The 23,786-nt window shown below is 42.0% G+C and overlaps 1 protein-coding gene across 2 annotated transcripts in view; it reads left to right on the forward strand.

Moving 5' to 3' along the window:
- Positions 1-755: 755 nt before the first annotated feature.
- The window catches only part of LOC119789455 (filamin-C-like), a 37,871-nt gene continuing 14,840 nt past the window's right edge, over positions 756-23,786 (forward strand). For both annotated transcript variants that reach the window (XM_038294332.1, XM_038294333.1), the window contains exons 1-24: positions 756-1,480; positions 5,640-5,888; positions 8,100-8,197; positions 9,107-9,257; positions 10,168-10,286; positions 10,401-10,478; positions 11,080-11,242; positions 11,319-11,519; positions 12,412-12,549; positions 12,716-12,842; positions 12,923-13,059; positions 14,103-14,296; positions 14,379-14,492; positions 14,609-14,752; positions 14,904-15,027; positions 15,303-15,463; positions 15,548-15,638; positions 15,748-15,917; positions 15,999-16,116; positions 16,204-16,466; positions 17,541-18,138; positions 18,313-18,486; positions 19,190-19,352; positions 20,023-20,351. In XM_038294332.1, the coding sequence (XP_038150260.1) occupies positions 1,099-1,480; positions 5,640-5,888; positions 8,100-8,197; positions 9,107-9,257; positions 10,168-10,286; positions 10,401-10,478; positions 11,080-11,242; positions 11,319-11,519; positions 12,412-12,549; positions 12,716-12,842; positions 12,923-13,059; positions 14,103-14,296; positions 14,379-14,492; positions 14,609-14,752; positions 14,904-15,027; positions 15,303-15,463; positions 15,548-15,638; positions 15,748-15,917; positions 15,999-16,116; positions 16,204-16,466; positions 17,541-18,138; positions 18,313-18,486; positions 19,190-19,352; positions 20,023-20,351 (4,486 nt within the window). In that variant the 5' untranslated portion in view covers positions 756-1,098. The remainder of the gene's footprint in view (positions 1,481-5,639; positions 5,889-8,099; positions 8,198-9,106; positions 9,258-10,167; positions 10,287-10,400; positions 10,479-11,079; positions 11,243-11,318; positions 11,520-12,411; positions 12,550-12,715; positions 12,843-12,922; positions 13,060-14,102; positions 14,297-14,378; positions 14,493-14,608; positions 14,753-14,903; positions 15,028-15,302; positions 15,464-15,547; positions 15,639-15,747; positions 15,918-15,998; positions 16,117-16,203; positions 16,467-17,540; positions 18,139-18,312; positions 18,487-19,189; positions 19,353-20,022; positions 20,352-23,786) is intronic.

Raw genomic sequence — 23,786 nt, forward strand, 5'->3', positions numbered from 1 at the left:
AAGCCCAGAGCCAATAAGCTCTTGTTTTCCTTTCTTTGGATCCCCACAGCATGACCCAGCCACTGCCTTACACTGAAGTATGTTGAGATCAGGGTGAGGTTTAGTGTTAATATATATATAAAAAAGATCAGGTTAGTTTTCCACTTAGAACAGGACCGTCTTTTATGAATGTTAGATTTGTGGGATTCACATCTGGCAAACAAGGTTTTGCAAAAGCAAAGAGAAAAAAAAACTGAATCAGTCCAAAACGTTTTTTTTTTATATTGTTTTCTTTTAACATAGTTCAATCTCATTAGCCCCTGCAGGGAGCATGCTGACCTTTGCTTGTCTACACTGAAAAGCATTTCTCACTGTGGTGGCAGATAACTGTCAGAGAAGCAGTCCAGTCACTCTGTTTAATGACTTCAGTCTTTTAAATCTCAGTTTTTCTTTCACTCTGGAGGATTTCCACGTGAAGCTGTGACCGTAACGCGACCACCCAGCGGCCCCCAGGGACCCACTGCTCAGTCTTTTCTTAGTCCGGTTGTTCATCCACTTGGACCCCTCTCAGCATGACACAGATCCACAACAATCGGTCAGCCCCTGCCCCTGCCCACGCCCCCCCCCCACCAGTTGCCCAAATTGGAGCTCCTAAAAATAAGCTGGATGCCACAACTGTTGCGCTGCTCAGGGTCTGACCAATCACGGCACAATCCTGCACGAAAACCGAGCTCGACTCCCGTTTTCATCATGGATGAACAAATAGACCATGACCACAGACGCTGAATGACGCGGCCCCGGGGCCCCTTTATAAACCATCTCCTTCCTTCTCTCAGCATGCAACTTTAACGTGCTCAGTTCGCTGTTCCAGCTCACCTGTCACTGAATCCACTCTTTTTTTACTTTTATACTGAAAGGACAACTCATCAAGAAGGTGCCAATTAAAACCTTTTTCATTTATCGGATAATAGAATCCATCTCTGCTTTGGCACAGGAGCTCTGAATCATTTTTAAAGTCTCCAACTCTCAGCTCTCCTCTCGCTCTTTGCCACCGACGCGCAAAACTTTTCACACCCGAGTGTCACCGAGTTATAAACTGTGAAGGAGGAGAGGAGCATCATGATGAGCAACAGCTACGGCGAGGAGCAGCTGCCTCCTCAATACTACCAGGCCACGGACTTTGGGGAGGAGGAGGAGGAGGAGGACGAGATGCCGGCCACGGAGAAGGACCTGGCCGAGGACGCGCCGTGGAAGAAGATCCAGCAGAACACCTTCACCAGGTGGTGCAACGAGCACCTGAAGTGCGTCAACAAGACCATCACCGACCTGCAGAAGGACTTCAGCGACGGGCTGAAGCTCATCTCACTGCTGGAGGTGCTGAGTCAGAAGAAGATGTACAGAAAGCATCACAGCAGGCCCAACTTCCGTCAGATGAAACTGGAAAATGTTTCTGTGGCTTTGGAGTTTCTGGACAGGGAGCACATCAAGCTGGTCTCAATAGGTGAGCATAATTGAAAAATAAGAAATTAATTTATCCTCTGAACTGGCACAATGATTTATGTACACTGAAAAAAATAATGCAACCGCATTTGGCATTTACTTGATTATATTTAGTTACTTTAACACAATTGTTTTATGACCTACACTGCTAAAACAACTGTATTAAAGTAACAAAATTTGATTGAGTAAATGCCAAAAAAGTTGCATTATTTTTTTCAGTGTATTAATTTGACAGGCCTGCATGAAACCCCTTTTAAACATCTTGTAAAAATTCTCACCTGAGCAGCTAATAGTTTTCCGAGTATCTCAGCTTAAAAAAAAAAATGACCTCATCGAAGGTTGCAGTGTGATTATGTGTCCAGTTTTTCATTGAAAGTTGAAATTTACAAGAATAACATGAACAAGAACACTGAAAAAAATTATGCAGCGACTTTTGGGATTTACTTAATCATATTTAGTTACTTTTACACAATTGTTTTGTGACCTACCCTAATAATATGAAACAACTGTGTTAAAGAAACTAAATTTGATTGACTAAATGCCAAAAAAGTTGCATTATTTTTTTTCAGTGTATTTATTTGTCAGGCCTGCATGAAACCCCCTTTAAACATCTTGTAAAAATTCTCACCTGAGCAACTAATAGTTTTCCAAGTATCTCAGCTTTAAAAAAATAATATGACCTCATTGAAGGTTGCAGTTTGATTATGTGTCCAGTTTTTCATTGAAAGTTGAAATTTACAAGAATAAAATGAACAAGAACACTGAAAAAAATAATGAAGCCACTTTTGGTATTTACTTAATCATATTTAGTTACTTTAACACCCTTACAATATGAAGCAATTGTGTTAAAGCAACTAAATATGATTAAGTAAATGCTGAAAATGGTTGCATTATTGTTTTCAGAAGTCAGAAAGGTTCAAGGTTCCTCACAGACTCTGACCGATAAACACAATATGGCCACCTTGCATTAAAACCTTGGTAGCACGTTGCTATTAATTTGGCATTTCTAACAGCAGTTAGTCTGGTCACTGGTTATATTGAGAAACAAATCCCTCTTCTGAGGTTTGGACTTTACGCAGCCTTGGAGCCCACTGGGAGTTATTCCTGCTCCACACTCATTCACTACATTGGTCCTGACTACATCAAGTGATGTCATATTTTCATTTGGGTGCCATTAAATGTGGATACCGCCCCACTGGGAGTAGTTGTAAAAAGAGTTTTATAGCCGTAAATCTAAACCATTTCAGCTCCAGTTTAGTGTTCAGCCATTAAACATTAACGTCTATTTTAGTCTTCAGCAGGTTTGTTTCAGCTACACACATCCTCTCATCAGGTCTAAGTAGCTGCCCCGCCCACGCTAAATAAAAGGCATCCCAAAGCATGGCCCTGCCACTAAACCTGACTCCACCAGATGGATTTGCTCCGCATATCCATCTGGAAACCTTCCGTTGAAGTAATTTTGGGAAGGAGCGAAAATACTGGTTAGCTGATTGGCCTATGTTGGTGATAGACGGGCCAAATAAACCAATCAGATCAACGAAGCATATGACGTACTTACAGAGCGACGACGAAAACACAACCACAAGCCAGGCTACTCTTGCCAAAACCAGTTGGGAGAAGAGCAAAAACATATTTTCCTCTGAGAAAAGCCTCCAGAGCAGTGTTTTGCTCTTCTTTCAGTGAAGAAATACTCTGTAATTCCCATAAAACTTACTCGATAGCCACGCTAACGCTAGTTTCATCGGCTGAAGCCGCCATGTTCTTTAGACTGAACTGTCACGCTTCTCGTTGTGTCACATCTCAACCCGCCTCAAAGCCAACGCTGATTGGACGTTCGTTTGGTGAACGGCTCCAAATTTTCTTTAACGGAGAGTCTCCAGACTGATTAGCGAGTGAAACGTTGAAAGCTTGCGAGATCAGGATGGTCTCACGAGGCTACCTGCCACTAACATGCTTTCCCTTTGCATTTTTCAAAGGGAAAGCGTAGTGTAATGTGTTTAAATAGAGCACATTAGACTGGGCATACAGTGGCTTTTACTATAATTGAGCTGAAGAATTTCAAACTAAAAATGAATTATAAGAGGGAGTCCTTAATTTATATATATATATATATATATAGATGTTTTATCAGTCCAGTTGTCAGATAGCAGTCACATGTCTTCCAGAACTCTCTGTGTTATGTTGAGGTCAGCAGCACCTTATTGGAAAGTTGTTGCAGAAAGTGTCACCAAGGTCACCGAGTTGGATTATGCCCCTTGCAGGGTGGCCGCTCTGCAAGCCTTAAACTAACTACTGCTGCCTGGTGCTGAGCTATGAGATTGAAACGTACTAAGGCAGTGCCAATGGGAAGGACAGAGTTTTATGCAGATGGTTTAATCCACACATTTCCAAAAACAGACGGCCCCATTTTGGCTGCTCTAAACCATCAGCAACACCTGTGCCTGTAGATTAAGTGTTGTGCAATTCACAGATCAGGCATACAGGTATCTAATATCATGGATTCGTAGCATTTAGCCCATTAATAAAATCACAACAGCTTCACTTTGCTTTGGGTGAGCAGAATTAGTTACACAGTAATCAATTAGTCAGTTTTTCATCGATAAGGTGATTTACATTTCAAATTAGAAAAAAAAGAATGCGATATTTTGAAATTAAGTGAGGTAATAGGTGCATTAATGCTAAGAACCTCCTCTAGAATTGATTTATTAATCTATTATCCCATTGCAGGATCTTTAAGACACACTTTTGTGTTTATTTAGAAACAGATAAATATTAGCCTGGTTTGCTTTTATGCAAAAATCTGAATAGAAGTGCAATAAAATTTTTACCTATATCAGAGTATTAGAGCAACCATGTTTTTACTTTTTATTTGATAGTCCTTTAGAAAAAAAGAAGCAGTAGCATTTTTGTCCGTAAAAGCCTGATGAATAGCAGCATTATTGAAATTAAGAAAGCACTGATTAGATTTTGACAGAGTATTTTTTCTGTTTTAGTGTCTAATGATGCTGCCACGTTTCAGTGAAATTCCTGGCAGGGTTGAGGATTTGGCCGCCGTACTGTGAAGGAGTGTGTTTTCCTAAGCCTGACATTTGGGGCGAACTGTAAACGGCCAAGTCCGATCTAAAGTGCCGCTGCTCATCACAGGAGAGCATAGGTCACAATCACAGATTATACCTTATAGGCAGCACATCATGACTAATGAGTCTCATAGTTATTATGCTGCTTGGCACACACATCCCTGCTGTATAACCTGGCTCGCCCGAGGTCAGATTGCTTTGAAGGTAAACGGGTGTGATAATCAAAGAGCCAGCTTTTTACTTCCTGGCTCCTGAAAATACAACAGTGGGGACGCCGAGAGAATCACCATTTGCACACGTGTCATAGTGTGTAACCAGATATGGTTTGATGGATGGCTCTTTGACCGCTCGGCCGCCCTTAAAGCCGGACAGCCCATGTGCCACCTGCCTCTGCCACTCAAGCAGAGACACATCAAACATCCCCCTCTGATACTGAGTGCCGGTCTCAGAAAAGTAAGGCAGCAAAAGCCAAAACCATCCTCTGATAATAAACAGCATTAATCGGTTAAAAGGAAACGCTTTAGAGGTTCTACATGTTTGGCTTTAATAGGTGAATTTTAGAATCGGAGTGAATCTTAACCAGCTTGTTGGACAAACTTTATCCCCCCTGAGAACTTCCAGAAATGAGCTGTGTGCACACTGTGATAGGGCTCTAATCTGTACCTATTTCATTTATCACTGTCTGGCGCAGCAACTTTAGGGAGGTAATTGAAATCCAAGTGGCATTTATGCAGAGAGGGGATCTGTTTCTCCACACATCCTCAGCTGTCACTGGGTTCAGAGCGGACCATTGTGACTGCATGACAAACTGTCAGAGGGTCTTCAGCCAGACAGCTGTCTTGGCGGAAAGAGGTTAGGGAGGAGTGTTACATTCTTTACTCCTCAGCAGCCAGTCATCATTTTTTTTTTTTCTTAAAATAGCCCGACCATCTCTGAAGAAGTGCAAGAAGGAAGCATTTTGATTAAAACCACATACAATTAGAAGAAGTCTGCATTAAACACATAAAAAAATATTTGGTTATCCAGAATGTAGTAAGGTTTAAACCCTTGATGAACTGTGTTGTCTCTATTGTCCGACTACAGACAGTAAAGCGATTGTGGATGGGAATCTAAAGCTGATCCTGGGTCTCATATGGACGCTCATCCTGCACTACTCCATCTCAATGCCCATGTGGGACGACGAAGATGATGAAGAGACCAAGAAGCTGACCCCCAAGCAGCGCCTGTTGGGCTGGATTCAAAACAAGGTTCCCCAGCTGCCCATCAACAACTTCAACCGAGATTGGCGAGACGGGAAAGCCCTTGGAGCCCTGGTGGACAACTGTGCCCCGGGTAAGGAGCTCGACAACTGCAGCTGCTGGAAATGCCGAGTCAGACTATTGCAGTGCAGTTTCCTTTTGTCTTTAAACTCGACTTTGGGATCAATCAGGTCACTTTGAAAACAGGTCGCCACTGATAAACATTAAAATATAAAGCGTCTAAATGTGTCTGAGAAGGTTCCTACCAGCTGCTTCATAGTAATCGAACCGTTTCACTTCCAAAGTTACAAGCCCAGGAGGCTCAAGCCTGGCTTTCAGGTTTAAAGCCTTGAAGCTAAACTACACCCCCAAATTTGGACACCCTTCCTCATCTTCCATTGAGAAGAAGGGGGGGGGGGGTGCTTGCCTGCAACAAAATGCAGGGTAATCTATCATAGGGAGTTGCCTAAGCCTCAGATCCAATGACCACAAGGACGCAGAGTTGATCCACAGCCAGTCGAAGCTTTTGCTTCCAACAATGAATGTTAAAGAGTAAGTCCTCCATCAGGTCTGCCTCGCTGAGAGGGAAAGTGGGGGAGTAACAAGTGTGGAACACCGTGTTTAACTGTGTTTATATGAGCCATTGATCTGAGGAGACGCATCTTTTAAACACTGTGCTGCTACAGTGACCATACAAGGTCTTTTTGTCTCATCCTCTGTTCCTAAACAGCAGATGAGATGAGATTGGAAGGCAGCTGTGTTTTGTACAGGGTTCCTGGAGCAAATGGGGAACATAAACTTCCCAGGAACTGATGAGTATGAATATCGTATCAGCAGGGATGGATTTAGGAAATTTGGGGCCTTAGGCAAAGACAGGCAGGGGGGCCCTCTGAATTGAGAAGACAAAAAAAAAAAAAAAAAAAAACCCATTGTACAGATACAGAAATTTTAATAGAATGGACATACAGTATTTGTTCTACGTTTTGTCCCTTTTCTTGATGTATTTCTCTCTATGTTTTGTACTCAGCTTACTTTTCATGCTGTCTCAAAAGGAGTAAAATACTTTTTCCAAGCACTGACTTAGCCGATTGTTCCTTCCTGTGTTTCCAAAAAGGTGACGACAAAAGTAAATAACCCAGTCCTTCTTTTCACTGTAGACAAGCCATGATCTGCTTATCTGTTCTCCATTTTTCATTTGGATGAAATAATAGCTGCATGAATCATGACAGCAGACAAGATAGAGGAGAGCAGGAGGCGGGGTTACCAATCTACTCGCTCTGGAGAGCAGAGTTCGGTGCCTTTAAATGTTGTGGCCAAAGTCTCCAGCAGCAGAAAAAAGGCGCTAGGCTCTTTTTTTTAAATAAAAATGCTAGAGGGGTCTGAAAAGTCATTAAATATGGCAACAACAATGCTAAGTTTGCAATTCTACTCTTCGCATCGTTTGTTTTTAAATGGTTTGTTGCTGGACCTTCCTGAACATGTGCAGCAAATGGTCTGATCCAATATGGTGGACATTGAAGGGTCTGAGACACATTTATTTTTATAAGCATTTTGATGGCATTTTAACAAAAAAATTATTAACGTGCACAAATAAGGAATAGCTGTATTAACCATACACATAAACAGAGTTTTATGGGGCCCCCAGGAGCTTCAGCAACTGCCTAGTACTGCCTAATGGTAAATCATCCCCTGCATATGAGCAGGGACTTTATCCTCCTTACTGCTTTCTAAAGGGTTGGAGTAATCCATCCATCCTGTCATGAAAATATATGGAACCCTTTTAAAAACACAGAAACTTTGATTGAACTTTAGCTTCAGCAGCCAGGCGACGACAAAACCATCTGTCAGTCCAGGAATTCTCTTTCTACAAGACAAAGTGCTTTTTGCCGTTTTGTGTACTTATACAAAACACACTCTTTTTTCCAAAAGAAAATCCGTGTTCAGTGGTTCAGCGTCAATCCTGATTAGATCATAGCATTCTGTGGTGTGTCTCCATGGGTCCTTTGAGTGAGTGACCACTCCATTGCCAGCACTAATCCAATTTAGGCATTAGCAGCCCAGAGCATGCGAGGCTCAGCCACAGCCAGAGCACTGCTGTGTCTGTCGAAGCTGCCCCTTGTGAATGCTCGATAGAGACATCCGCTGTCACACATACAGAATCGGGTGAAGCTGAGCAGCGTGGGTAAGGTCAGGCAGAGATAGCACCGACAGCCTAAGTGGTCTTTTTATAGCGGCTGCTGTCTAGCCCTGCACCCGTTAGACCAGGCCACACTTTTACTAATTAGCCTCTTTGCGTCCTTCATAGGTCTGTGTCCCGACTGGGCAGAATGGGATCCAAATAAGCCCGTGGACAATGCCAGGGAAGCCATGCAGCAGGCCGATGATTGGCTGGGCGTGCCTCAGGTAAGATCAGCCTCAGACGCTCGTCTTGGTCAACGAAGAGCAACAAGTACGAACAAGGGATGTTTGTTTATTCTATTAAAGAAAAGAATGAAATCCCAAATCAACCCAAAGCAGTGAATATTTACAAATACAAACACAGTTAGAGAACATTTAATTAGAGAAAGGCGTAAATTAAAGACAGCTTTATACTGGAGGCTGGTTTATTCCCAGGATATTATATTGGAGGAGAAAATTAAATATTTACCACCCTGCTTATCTTTTCTTCCACTTCTTTTTTTCTTTTTCATACCTCTCATTAGGCGATGAGGCTTTATTTGTTTAAAAAATATGAATTCGTTGTGAGTTTTCTCAACACGCTCCATGCCAGCACCTAAAAAATGTACATTAGTAAGCATTCCCCAGAATGAAAATGTGCGCCATGCGGGTTGTTTACTTGTTTATCTAAGAGACGTCGTTATCTATTCTCAACAAGTATTTGCATTTGTCAGATAGCTAGGGGTGTAATGTCACAGCTCTGCAGGCCTTGGTGTGGGAGGAGGCTGGAATCCAGTGTGGTGTTTTGTTAAGTAGATGTGGGGAGAGGTCTGGCTCAGGATAAAATCCCCCCATGGTGGCTTAACCCTGTTGTCCAGAGTTTAAATATAACCATAGGGAAGCGTGGCTTTGTGCCTCTGTGTGATACACGGGCAAACAAACGCTTTAAGAGAGAGAGAAGTCAGAGGTGGAGAAAATAAATATGTTTAATCCTTAAATCCAATTCTATTATGGAGAAAGAGTAATCCACCCCCTTGTTAAAGTGACACACTGCTAATTTAAGAATCGGTTTTCATTAAGAAAAAGCAAAGCCTGTTTCCCTACAGAATTATCCAAGGAATTTTGGACAATTGTACGGTACATTTCTTGTTACAGGTGATCGCTCCTGAGGAAATCGTGGACCCAGATGTGGACGAGCACTCGGTGATGACATACCTGTCTCAGTTTCCTAAGGCCAAACTGAAACCCGGCGCTCCTCTTAGAAACAAACAGCTTTTCCCAGACAAGGTCAAAGCCTACGGACCAGGTATCCAGCCTAGACTTTAAAACCAACACAGCATCTAAAAAAGAAGACATGTTTGGAACTTTTTAAAGTAATTTAAACATAGGAGAGCCTTGTTTTTCTGATTTACGCATTATCTTCCTAAAGTTTTCAGCTTCCCTAAATTTTGATACAATATATTGAAACATTACTTCAAGACAAACAAATGCATTGTTAATAAACAGCAAAAACTTAAAAGGTGTAGCATCATTTGTATTTACCGCCCTTATTATTACTACTACTACTTTTTTTGCCTTTACAGCTGCAGGTGTTTAGGTGCATGCCTCTACCAGCTTTGTACATCTACAGATTGAAAAATCAACCTTTTATTCTTTGCAAAATATTTTAATATGATGGAAAACATGGCTGTACATCCATTTTTTAATCTTGGTACAATCCTTCATTTAAATTTTTATGATTATAATCCTGATTAAATCTCCCCAGTTGCAAGTCTTCTACAGCCTCCAACCATTTACTCAGACCAACTTCCTGGTTCCACAGGATTATTCTGCCACCTCTGTGCTTTGCTATGTGTTGTTCCCTACCATATCTAGCCTTTTGCATGTAACCCAAAAGTTGTTTTTATGCTCAGATTAAATTGCACTTGTGCGGTTTACCTTCCAGTACCTAACCACTTCATGATTATCTGTCAGGAAAAAATTATAATAAAGTAATTTGAAGACATAATGAACTATTGCAAACTATTTTCCACAATTTTACTGGAAACCGAATATTTTGTCAGAGCTTTACAGAAAATGTTTTGCCCATGTCATTCTGCAGGTGCAAAATCATTGTTATTAGAAAGAGTATCTTTATATAGAAATATATTTTTTCCTGTTCTCCTCTGTTTCTAATAAGCCACATTAGCTAAAACCTCTGTGATCCTCCTTTACAGGTATCGAGCCTCATGGCAACAAAGTTCTGCAACCCGCTGTGTTCACAGTGGAAACACTGGAGGCTGGCAGTGGAGAGGTCTTGGTGTTTGTTGAGGATCCTGAAGGACACAAAGAGGAGGCAAGTCGTTAATCTTAACTTTGGTTCTCTGGACTCAGAAAACTTTTGCAAAGTGTACTGTAGCATCTTTTCTTCTGGTTTAATTCTGCTCGTCTTTGGCTTTTTACTCTCCAGGCTAAAGTTAAGCCCAACAAGGATAAATATGGAACCTACACAGTCACCTATCTTCCAAAAGTGGAGGGTGTCCACAAGGCAAGAACAAACTCAGTGTCTCTTAATTAACTCGGATTCTACACATGATCTAATATGTTCACAATATTTGTTTTGGATATTCAAACACAAAAAAGCAGCATTATCTCATCTTTAGAATAACAATATTCTGGTAATAATCATTATTGAGAATATAACATTAGAAAGAGTAATTTGCATAGTGGAAATAGTGATGTAAATATTTTGTAAAGTATTACTCTTTATGAAAGAAAAATGATCAACAGTGAAAATGAAAATATCACTTAATATAAAACTAATACAATCAGGTAAGAAATATACACCAATATGCGTCATGATATGTTTTTTGTCCTACTTATAATATAATTCTTTGGGAATTGAATTTAATAAAACACCTCAACGCATCAGTGAGGCACTTTAAAAAGTAATTTACTGGTCTTTTACACATAATTTGTCCTTAAGGAGACCAATTATTAATAATCTGTAATTCTAGCCGCAGGAATTTGTGTTTTTTTTTTCATTTAAGGGAAACAGACTCTAGATTGGACGGAATATTTCCCTCTCAGTGTCTCATATAAGCCAATAGATTCCAGACATGTCTTGATTCGCTGTTCCTTCACTTTAGGTGAAGGTGTTGTTTGCAGGTCAGGACATCAAGAAGAGCCCCTACTCTGTCAATGTGGAGAAAGATATGGGCGACCCCAATAAAGTGCACGCCAGGGGCCCCGGTTTGGATGCTACAGGCAATGTGGCCAACAAACCCACCTACTTTGACATCTACACAGCTGGTGAGCACTTAAAACACTTAAATCATCAGCCTTCCTTTACATGATGCTAATCCTACATGTTTCCTGCACACTCAAGGCGCTGGTACTGGCGACATCAGTGTGGTCATCGTTGATCCCCAGGGCAAAAAAGACACCGTGGAGCTGATTCTGGAAAATAAGGGCGACAGCGTATTCCGTTGCACCTATCGCCCCATAATGGAGGGGCCTCACAGCATCCACGTGCTGTTTGCAGGCCAGGAGATCCCCAAGAGCCCCTTCAATGTCAACATTGCAGAGGGTGAGGCATAGTTTTTTATTGCATATAGCTGTCATGTAATTTAGATTTCTTGTTGGGATTCTGGTTTCAGCACCATCTATCTGTCACAATTTGCTGTCATCTTTGTTTTTGGCTTTTAAACACCCACAGGCTTCCTTTTACAGCCCATAACCCACACTGTTTGTCATTTCTAGCTCCACAAGTTGCTCCTCCTGCAGGAGCTCCACTGCAGATAGTTCCTCAGTCAGTGCGCACCCCTCCTGGAGTGAAGGGGGCTCCTCCCCTAAACCTGGGCGTCCAAGTTAGTATACGCCTGATAGGAGGGGCTTGTCAAACCATCCCAGCGCCATCCCTCCTATGCCAGGCTGTGCACTCTGTGCTTTCCTTAAATCTTAAGAGCGCCTTGCTTGGTTCGTCTGTTCTGTCTTCTTCCTGCTTGGTGGTTCTCTCCTGTTCAGAAAGAGACCAGTCAGTGTTGTACAGATAGTCTTCTTATAGAGTGTCAAAATTTGCATTTCTGTGAGTTTTTCCACGTTTCTCTGCTCCTCCTGGTTTCAGGAACTCTGCTTGTGCTGTTGACATGTTTGTTTTTCATCATGTCTGAAGTTTGCATCATTCAGCTCTCCTTTTCAAAGCCTGCCTTCAATATTTTCCGAGTGACTGACTGAAATGTTGTCAGATGCTCCCCTTTCTGCAGTGTAAAGTGTCAGTTTATCCATCAGCATTGTGTTTTCGGTCTAGTGTGTTGTTAAAAAAAAAAAAAAAAAGCATCGGTGTTATTTTCAGGTTCTTGTCTGTCAGCGTTTTAAGGATTCTCCAGTGATCCGTGTTTTGATACTAACACTACTGTCAAACTGCTGTCCCCATTTTTCCTCCTGGAAATAATCTTCTCTCTCCCACTTTCTTCTTGCAGCGATAAATCCCAATGCATGCAGAGCTACTGGCAGAGGGCTCCAGCCTAAAGGCGTAAGGGTGAAGGAGGTGGCAGACTTCAAAGTTTTCACCAAAGGAGCTGGCACCGGTGCTCTGCATGTCTCTGTCAAAGGACCAAGTGAGTCAGACAGACTCCTCTTCATTTCATCACGCTTTAATTTCTTTGTCTTTCTTATGGTCTTCTGTAGTTTGAGCTTAGAGGCAGAATGTTTTATTCACGCCTGCTTCTCATAAGACTCTAAAAGAAGAGTCAAACTGTGCCGATCTTCTATGGTTATCCACAGCTGGCGTGGAGGAGCAAGTCAAAGTGAGAGATGCAGGGAATGGAGTGTACGAGTGTGAATATTACCCCATGAGGCCTGGTAAATACACAGTGAGCATCACCTGGGGAGGCCAGCCCATCTCACGCAGGTAAGATCCGAATAGCTGTGCTGTGCTGATGTTCAATATAATCAAACTGCTGCAACATAACATTACTGTGTCTGCTACAGCCCCTTTGAAGTGGAGGTGGGAGAGGAAGCTGGTGTTCAGAAGGTGAGGGCCTGGGGCCCAGGTCTGAAGACTGGCATGGTGGGAAAATCCGCTGATTTTGTGGTCGAGGCTATCGGCACTGAAGTAGGAACTCTGGGTAAGTCTTTTAGCCTCTTTTTGAATCTTCTTTAATTGTCTTACAAAAGCGCTACAATCCTTTAGCACGTTCACACTTCAAAACACCTCAATAAAGAGGATAGAAAACTATTTATTCTTCCCTTTTAGTCCAAGTTTGAATTTAGCTGTTCTGTGAAGGCTGTTTCTTTTCAGAACATTAGTGAAAAAAACATCAAGACCAAGGAACACTACATAATGGTTAGGGAGGAAGAAAAAATGAAGTTTAAAACTGTGCTAGGTCATAAAGCAGCTCAGAGCTCTGTTCAGTCCTTCATCTGAAAGAGGAAAACGTATGACGCCATTACGAACCTGCAAAGTCCAAAGGGTTTGAAGGAAGAATCGTTAAAGTTCTCTCTAATCAATATCTATGTCATGATTTGCAGCATTGAAACTGCAAAAATACTTACTCTGCTTATTTTTTATGGTCTCATTGCCTACATTAATTTGAAGTGATACGCAGCTAGTTTTGGTCCTCGGTATTTGGGACATCTGCAAATCTTTCTTATCTGACAGGATGGCCAAGGAAAGCATTATAAACCCATGATATTGTGAGTCATAGATCCTTAGGCTAGTTGAAGGAACATGTTTAACAGGAAAACTAGTTCTTAATCTTCATATCTCAACCAGCAGTTTTTAGATGCATTGTGTGCATCAGAAAAGCATTGAGCCAAAAACAGTCTCCTTTGCAGTTTGTTAATGCAACAGAAGGAATGATACAAGTAGATGGGTAAAATTGCTATTAATCTATAAGAAAATGAACTAAATATATACCATTTGATAATTGATGGAGGCAGTGTTATGTTTTTAAAAGTTTTTTATTCCAAAAATTCATTACATTAATTTTTTAGATTGCTTTCTATTAATTTGGTTTTAAATCACATTATTTTCTTGTGCATGACTTTGTGCATTTCAAAGCACATTAAAGTTTAATGTTTATGAGAAAGATGTTAGTGTGCAGCCTTTTATTATGCACTTGGCTAAAAAGTCAGGCTCCTTATAGCCTTTTTAATGGTGTTTCTCCAGGCTTCTCCATCGAAGGTCCATCACAAGCTAAAATCGAGTGTGATGATAAGGGCGACGGCTCTTGTGATGTGCGCTACTGGCCCACTGAGCCAGGTGACTACGCTGTCCACGTCATCTGTGATGATGAAGACATCAAGGACAGCCCCTTCATGGCCCACATCCTCCCTGCTGCTAACGATGTTTTCCCAGAGAAGGTAACTCCCTTTCATTCCTATCAAAAAACACAATCTAGTAACATTTGTTTGGTGTATTTTCTAAAAAAAAAAATATTTGCAGGTGAAAGCCTTCGGGCCAGGACTGCAGCCGACCGGGGTCATCGTAAACAAACCCACCGAATTCACCATTGACGCCCGCATGGCTGGGAAGGGTCAGCTTAAGATCTACGCACAGGTATGGAGTTGCACAAGTTTGCAGAGGTGTTATCTTTTATTCATGGAGATGTGGCATTTATATTGCATGAGGCTGCACACAGCAGAAGTTTCTGCAAGGATTTTGTGTCTTCCCAGGACGCTGAAGGCTGTACCTTCAACATCAAGATCACTGACAGGGGAGATGGCACGTTTCTGTGTGCCTACACTCCCATCAAACCCATTAAACACACCATCATTATCACCTGGGGGGAGGTCAATGTTCCCAACAGCCCCTTCAGGGTAAGATGCATGCACAACCATGGATGTGGCATGTAAAATTAAATCATTCCAATATTATGACACTTCACCGAATATAGATAAAGTGAGAGGATTGGAGCAGTTGCACTTCAGCTGGCCTGACGCTGCTTTAAGTACACTGTGAATTCATTAGGTGCTGGTTGGAGAGGGCTCTCATCCTGACAAAGTCAAGGTCTATGGGCCTGGAGTGGAGAAGACGGGGCTCAAAGCTAACGAGCCAACATACTTCACTGTCGACTGCGGCGAAGCTGGCCAAGGTGAGCGTGCACGAGGAGGTGATGTGAGTGGTTAAAAGACTCTCTTGGGTTTTTGGTTGGCTGAATTATCTCTATCCAGACTTTGAGTTTCAAACCTAAAAAGAAAAAAAAGCATTTAAAAGTAGAAGAACAGGTGAATCTGACATGAGGCCCTACATTGTTGCCTGAAATGAATAATTGTAACTAAAATAAGGCCTGAGGGAAGGCAGTGATTGCTTTAGTTTATATTTTTTTTGAGAAAACTCTGAACTGGGTTCATTGGTATGCACCATCAGGAGACATTAGCATCGGAATCAAGTGTGCTCCAGGGGTGGTTGGACCTGCAGAGGCTGACATCGACTTCGACATCATCAAGAATGACAATGACACCTTCACTGTCAAATACACCCCTCCTGGTCCGGGCCGGTACACCATCATGGTGCTGTTTGCTGACCAGGTAGGAATGCATAAGAGCTATCATCCATCCATCCATCCATCCATCGATACACATTCCTTCTGACAAATCTGATACTTTCATCAGGAAATTCCTATCAGTCCATTCAAAGTCAAAGTGGATCCCTCCCATGATGCCGGCAAAGTGAGAGCGGAGGGTCCTGGACTCAACAAGACAGGTGAGATCTTTCAAAGTCTTATTGGGACTCTTTGCCGTGATCTTCATTGATATAAACCAAATCTGATGTTTCTTTCTGGCAACACTAACAAAAAAAATGATGTTTTTAGGTGTTGAAGTGGGCAATCCAACCCACTTCACCATTTACACCAAGGGAGCGGGAAAAGCCAAGCCTGAGGTTCATTTTACAACATCAACTCCTGGAGAGGCGGTTCGTGACTTCGAGATCATCGATAACCACGATTACTCCTACACTATCAAGTACACGGCTCTTCAGCAGGTAGAGAGAGCCTCTGTTTGACAGTTACCGCTGTTTATAACTGTGCCTCCAGTTACTATTCATTTGTATCGTTTTAATTAGGGAAACATGGCTATTGCTGTTACTCATGGAGGAGATCCCATCCCAAAAAGTCCCTTTCAAGTCACAGTATCACCAGCATTGGATATTGGAAAAGTGAAAGTGGAGGGCTTAGACACAAGTAAGCACCATCCATCTTTTACGTTTTTTACACACACTTTACATGAAGCTGTGGTATTTAAATATTTTACGGCTCTCTGATTTTCAGAAGTGGAGGTTGGAAGGGATCAGGAGTTCACTGTTAACACAAAGGGAGCTGGCGGCCAGGGCAACGTAGGAGTTAAGATGACGTCTCCCTCCGGCCGGCCAATCCCATGCAAACTGGAGTCAGATAAAGCCAAAGGCACTCACGGTGTGAAGTACATTCCTCCAGAGGAAGGCCAGTACAAGGTGGATGTCACCTATGATGGAAACCCTGTGATGGGGAGCCCGTTTGGGGTTGAAGCTGTCATGCCGGCAGATCCTTCAAAGGTAAAAGTTTATCTTAGCGGTATCAACATTTAGCCTCCTGAGACCATCCTGATCTCGCGAACTTTCAAGGTTTCACTCGCAGATCAGTCTGGAGACTCTCCGTTAAAGAAAATTTGGAGCCGTTCACCAAACGAACGAACGCAACGAGAAGCGCGACAGTTCAGTCTAAAGAACATGGCGGCTTCAGCCGATGAAACTAGCGTTAGCGTGGCTATCGAGCAAGTTTTATCGGAATTACAGAGTATTTCTTCACTGAAAGAAGAGCAAAACACTGCTCTGGAGGCTTTTCTCAGAGGAAAAGATGCTTTTGCTCTTCTCCCAACTGGTTTCGGCAAGAGTAGCCTGGCTTGTGGTTGTGTTTTCGTCGTCGTTCTGTTAGTACGTCATATGCTTCGTTGATCTGATTGGTTTATTTGGCCCGTCTATCACCAACATAGGCCAATCAGCTAACCAGTATTTTCACCCCTTCCCAAAATTACTTCAACGGAATGTTTCAGGTGTCAGGTTAATACACATTAGCCTTTTAAAGTATTCACTCCTCTTAACAATTTTCAATTCTTTTCATTTGCATTTCATGACCAAATGTAATTACTTTAAACAAACTTGAGAACAACCAGTAGGTGATTTATGAAGCAATATTTTTTATTTCTTTTTACAACTTAATATTTTAGTATTTATACAGATTGTGGTGATAATCAGCCTCTTTTTTACTCTGACACCCCTAAATCATAGGTCTTTAGGATTTTTTTTTTCTTGACCACACCCAAATTAAATTACTTCTTAGCCTGTCTTTTAGTTATTCAGAGGCTCACTGAGGCAATAAGTAATTAATTTCAGTCAGGTGTGTCAGAACGAAGATGTAACTAAAGGTTGCAGCTGGACCCGTGCCCTAAAAGAAATCCCATACCTCCAACTGCATTCAGCAATAACCTCATAAAAGTACTCTCATCTCTCTAGAAATAGAGCTGTTGTGATTAAATCAACTTGTGTTTTTATGTATTACAGTTTGGTTATAATTGAACTTTTGAAGACCCTATTCAGATCCTCTAAGCTGATTTAGTTGTTTTATTTTAGGTGCGAGCCTTCGGCCCAGGCCTTAAGGGTGGCATTGTGGGTAAACCAGCTCCCTTCACCATTGACACAAAAGGAGCTGGGGCGGGGGGCCTTGGCCTGACAGTTGAGGGTCCCTGCGAGGCCAAAATCGAGTGCCAGGACAACGGCGATGGGACATGCTCAGTGTCATATCTTCCCACCGAGGCTGGCGAGTACGCTATTAACATCCTGTTTGCTGAGCAGCACATCCCTGGCTCTCCCTTTAAAGCCGCCATCTGCCCAGCCTTCGACCCCAGCAAGGTGACAGCTAGCGGGCCAGGCCTGGAGAAGGCCAAGGCGGGTGAACCAGCCACCTTCACAGTGGACTGCACAAGAGCAGGCGAGGGAGAGCTCACCATCGAGATTGTGTCTGAAACTGGGATCAAAGCTGAAGTACACATCCAGAAATCATCCGAGGGGACTTTCTCCGTCACGTACATCCCATCCTTCCACGGCACGCACACCATCACTATCAAGTATGGCGGGCACGCTATTCCTTACTTCCCAAAGGTCTTGCAGGTGGAACCCTCTGTGGACACAAGTGGGGTTCACGTTTATGGGCCTGGAGTGGAGCCAAGAGGTAATATTAGCTTTGTTATTCTAATGAATTCCACCTCCTTTAGCGAATAATAGCCGTGGAATTACCGCTGCTTTGTGTCTAAATCAATATGAGTGTGGATGCATGATGACTTAGCGTTATTGAGCCCATTTGATGCCAGGCAGCAAATCACCAGAAGTGCTTTTGTGTTTCAAGGGGTCCTGAGGGAAGTCACAACCCACTTCATTGTGGATGCACGTGCCCTCAGCAAGGTTGGAGGCAACCGTGTGCAAGTTCATATTATCAACCCCTCCGGCGCCAACACGGACACCTACATTACTGACAAGGGAGATGGCACTTACAGAGTGGAGTACACAGCCTTTGAGGACGGTAAGAGCAGAGAAAAGAAATCAATCTTTAATGAGGTCATCCAACTTTGTGGAGTTAAACATTTCTGTTAAGATACCATGTAATGCAGAGGATTTTTACAGAGGCAAGAAAATCTTCACCCAGCTAGAGAGGAAAAACCCACTAACAGGTGCTCGTTATAGGCGCCGTTTGGGAATAAAGATGGAGCAAGTGAGGCAGGGGTATAAATACAGAATGATGCAGTTAAGCAATGAAGTGAGGGGCAGAGATCAGGCAGACCGGCTCTGCTTTATAAATAGTGTGCTGTGGAACAGAAGCTCTTAACCAGGCAGGTATGTGTGCTGAAGGCTGCCTGCGCACAGGGGATGACAGGGGGGGTATTAATAGAGACCTATAACACAAAGCAAAGAGATCACAGAGCACTTCTCGTTTCACCAGACATCCTCTAATACTGTTGCAGCGTTGCTGTGAATCTGCCGCACGGGCCTACCGAGAGCGCTCTGTCAGAAAAATGTTGTGACAGAATAATGAATAGGGAACAGATGTAACGTCTTGGATGTTCACCCCAGCGTCTGCGCTCTAGATAGCTTCCTTTATAAATAAACAGATGTTTATTTCCTTATAAGGGAATGTATCTGGCCTATAATCAACAGAACGAGTGAAACGGCTGAATAATTTTGCCTGTTATGTGAACATTGTTGAGATGATTTTTATTTGTGCACAGGTATGCATCTGATTGAGGTCCTTTATGATGCCGCAGCGGTTCCTAAGAGCCCCTTTAGGGTGTTTGTGGTGGAAGGGTGTGATCCGACCCGTGTGCGTGCATTTGGACCGGGTCTGGAGGGAGGAATAACCAACAGGCCGAACTGTTTCACAGTGGAAACGAGGTAATGTATGATCATGCGGATGTTTCAGCCTACACTAAAGAGCATGCAATGAGACAAGATCTATAACATATTACTGCAATAGAAAAGCTAAATTCACAACATAACATATATATAGCATTTAAAGTATATCCTTTAATTTAAAATATATAATTAGTAGTTTAGTATTTAACACCATGTGGTTCTACTTTTGTATGCTGCTGTTCCTTTATGAAGAGAAGGTTCAAGCATAACTTGCACCCTTGGCAACCCACTGATCAGCGAATCAGGATGCAGGAATTTATTTATTTATTTCACTTAAAAAAGCTTCTTTGCAACAGGTAGAACAAGTCAATGGGGAAGCAGCTCTCCATTGACAACAAAAAAGGATTTAAAATATGATAAGTGACATAAAATCTCATGTTTTATTCATCAGACATTCTGTAACCTCCTTTTAAACGCTGTCCTTGGTAAAAGTTCAAAAAGTTGTCAAAGAAGGCATAAGGAGTCTCTCTTATTCCTGCAGCAACCATTGACCAGATCCTGTAGAGAAAGTGGGAACACACCATCAACCCTTCTAGCTACAAAATGGATGGATGTTCTAGTCTTAATGAATTGGGACATCTAGAATAGGAGAAGAAACAATACAGTGTGATAGTAGAAGAAGGAATAAATGTGTTCTTCTCTGTCCCAGGGGTGCAGGCACAGGGGGCCTTGGTCTGACCATCGAGGGAGCCTCAGAGGCCAAAATATCCTGCAAAGACAACAAAGATGGCAGCTGCAGTGTGGAGTATGTTCCCTTCACTCCTGGAGATTATGACGTGAATATTAACTACGGAGGCCAGCCGATCCCTGGCAGCCCGTTCCGTGTACCGGTGAAGGACCCGGTGGATCCAACCAAGGTGAAATGTTCTGGACCAGGTCTGGGTGCTGGAGTGAGGGCGCATGTTCCCCAGACTTTCACAGTAGATTGTACGCAGGCTGGACAGGCCCCACTGGATGTCAAACTCTACGGACCAACAGGTAAAAATAAGGATAAGTGATTTTAGAAGAGATACTATAGAAGTGATATGAAGTTATGTTGAAAGTTTATGAACATTTGATATATTACCTGCACATGAAACACCTTGGGTGTTTAGATCCAGATTAGCTGGTCTTGAAATCGTAATCTAACATCTAGTTTGAGACGAGCTGAGATGTCCTAGCCTTGTGAGACCATCCTGATCTCGCGAGCTTTCAAGGTTTCACTCGCAGATCAGTCTGGAGACTCTCTGTTAAAGAAAATTTGGAGCCGTTCACCAAACGAACGTCCAATCAGCGTTGGCTTTGAGGCAGGTTGAGGTGTGACGCAACGAGAAGCGCGACAGTTCAGTCCATCGGCGTCACCAGACCCCATTTACTGGGGCACGCGCCCCAGTATAAATGAGCTGTGCCCCAGTATAAACCTCATGAATATTTGCAACAGTGATACATTTGTTTAATGCATCAATTTAGATAATTCCAACGGGAGGAGTCGTATATTTCTACTCAAATGCGTAGCAAGTGTGTCGTTAACTCCAAATTGAGGATGAATTAGCGCCCCCACGTCAGCGCATGTCACTGCATGAACTGCAGGTAAATTAACGCGCTGCTCTCAGCTGAGTTGGATGGGACACTGTGCGGCCACGACGCATTTTTAGTTCTGGTAACGTTTCTTACCCGTCAATTTTATTATTTTCCCAGTGAAACCACATGATTTATAGGCTACTAACTGAAAATTACTGCATTGGTTTGTAGATTGACAATTTCCTCACACGAAGCAGAGACAGGGAAGCAGTAAAACAAGATGAGAGAGAGGGAGGTAAGGTCCCGTAATGAATTAGTGATTTAAGCTAAGCAGTTACATTAGGAACGTTATTAGCAATATGATAGATATTTACATAATTATAGATTTACGTTTTTAAATGTTTGCTGTAGAGAATGAGAATGAAGGTGCTGGAGTAGGAAAGGGAGGAGGAGGCGAGACTGGCAGGCAAGAGACAGTTGAAGGACAGGAGAGACAGGACCATGAAGGTGATGAGGGAGCAACAACCAGCGTCCACAAACAAGAAGGAGATATTAGTGATTTAGGGGGAAAGCATGATGGTCCTAAACAAGTGAAGTTGTCCCACCATCCCCAGGACAAATTTGGAGTAAAAAAAACTTTCATTTAATTCAAAATGTTTTGAGCTTTTCCTGGTTAAAAAGAAAGCCTTGTCAGCAAGGATATGCAGTGTGTTTTCAACTTGCTTGATAACATCATATTCCCAACACTAACGCAGGTCATCCAGATCTCCCTAACAATCCCAGTCTACAGCTGGAGTTGTGAAAGGTCATTCAGTGTGTTGAGAAGGATCCACACTTGGCTGAGGTGCACATTGGGAAAAGACAGGCTCCATCATCTTGCTATTTTATCAGTTGAAAAGGAAGAACTTTCTAAGCTGAGTCACAGTGAAGTGATTGACCACTTTGCAAAAATGATAAATAGGAGGTACACTTTAATGCTCAAAAAATAAAATAAAAAATTAGTTCAGGTTGAGTTAAAATTTCACTGAACTAAAACTCTGAAACCTAGGAATTAATGATTACTTCAGAATGTGTATAAGGAAACTTTTTATTTTTAAAGTCGGTGATGTCTTATTTTTTATAGCTGCAATGTTGAAAATGTTCATGTTTGTTAAAACAAATATGCTCTTATACTCATTAATATCTCAACTGGTAATTTTGGTAGGAATGTATCAGGGTGGGGCAGTGTGCTTGTCTGTATTTGTGTATGGCAGGAGGGGCATATGCAGTAGGGGGCCAGTGCCCCAGTAAAGCTTTGTGCCTAGCAACGCCCCTGGTTCAGTCTAAAGAACATGGCGGCTTCAGCCGATGAAACTAGCGTTAGCGTGGCTATCGAGCAAGTTGTATCGGAATTACAGAGTATTTCTTCACTGAAAGAAGAGCAAAACACTGCTCTGGAGGCTTTTCTCAGAGGAAAAGATGTTTTTGCTCTTCTCCCGACTGGTTTCGGCAAGAGTTTGATCTATCAATTGGCTCCTCTTCGTCGTCGCTCTGTTAGTACGTCATATGCTTTGTTGATCTGATTGGTTTATTTGGCTGTATCACCAACATAGGCCAATCAGCTAACCAGTATTTTCGCTCCTTCCCAAAATTACTTCAACGGAAGGTTTCCAGATGGATTTGCTCCGCATATCCATCTGACGGAGTCAGGTTAGAGATGTCCTGAGGTCTTTAAATGTCCTAATCATGGGCGTAGGTTTGCATAGGGACCATAGGGACCTGTCCCTACCAAAATTTTTAACCGACCTAATGTCCCGACCAATAATTGGATGTGAGCAACATGTTTATAATTTACAGCAGTAGTTGTTGCAGCAGTGGCTTCTATTCCTCTCGCTGCTCCTCTGCCTGCTCTCTACTGTCCCTTTCATGTAGCAGCGCATGGAACTGTGCTGTGCTGTTTAACTCAACTCTCATTGGTTGTTCTGCCTTAAGTTCCGCCTTCTCTCTCTCTGATTGGCTGTTTTCTAGTCCGCGTGTGCTTGGAGCACAACATTGAAAATTTATTCACACTAGAATGCAGCGGTTACTACAATTAATATTAGGCTACAAAACTAGTCCCGATAAAAAAAAAAAATGAATATCATGTACACTAAAAAAACAAAAACCTTTTTTTTTTCTTTTATAAAACGAAATATTCTGAGTCAGCCAGGAGTTCTGAAGACTGCTGGAAAAATGGGCAAATAAAGGCTGTAAACCATCAACATTTCTGATTCTTATCCACAGCCAACTAAAAAAGAAAATGTGAGGATTTCAATTTTTATCGATATTAAGTTGATATTACTGTTTTCATTTTTTTGTTTTTGTTTTTACAATTTTGATATAATAACTGATCTAAGTGGGTTGCTCTGTGGGGAAAGGCACATTTTACATTTATATTACTGTATGTTTTAAAGTCTCTATACTCCAGTTAATGATGAATCACTTACTAAATTAGTTGACGATTATTGAAATAATCAATTAATATGATTCACTTTTTTCAGCCCCAGATGAAATACATGATATGGACTACACAGAGTAACTACAGCCCAGATGTTCAACTTTTATAGTGAAGTTAATATTTTAATGAATGTATTATTTTGCTTGATACAGAGAGAGAATAGTAGGTACAAATATTAGAGTGGGGTTTAACTCTGCACAATTCTATATCTTCAAAAGAAAATACTGTATTTACCTTCTCTCTTAGTCGTTCAAATGAAACCATTTTCAAAGTGGAAAACAGTCCTAATTCCACATTCATCAGAGCCGGTGATACTTCAAACATTGATAAACAGCATCTAATGAGTGTAGAGCTTATAACATTTTTATTAATGGAGCAAAATGTTACTTTTCTCTTTTAACAATGAATTCCTCTTATCAGTACGGATGCTCACATCG

Source organism: Cyprinodon tularosa, unplaced genomic scaffold (assembly GCF_016077235.1).
Source record: "Cyprinodon tularosa strain WSP-4 unplaced genomic scaffold, ASM1607723v1 ctg339, whole genome shotgun sequence".
NCBI classification, from domain to species: Eukaryota; Metazoa; Chordata; class Actinopteri; order Cyprinodontiformes; family Cyprinodontidae; genus Cyprinodon; species Cyprinodon tularosa.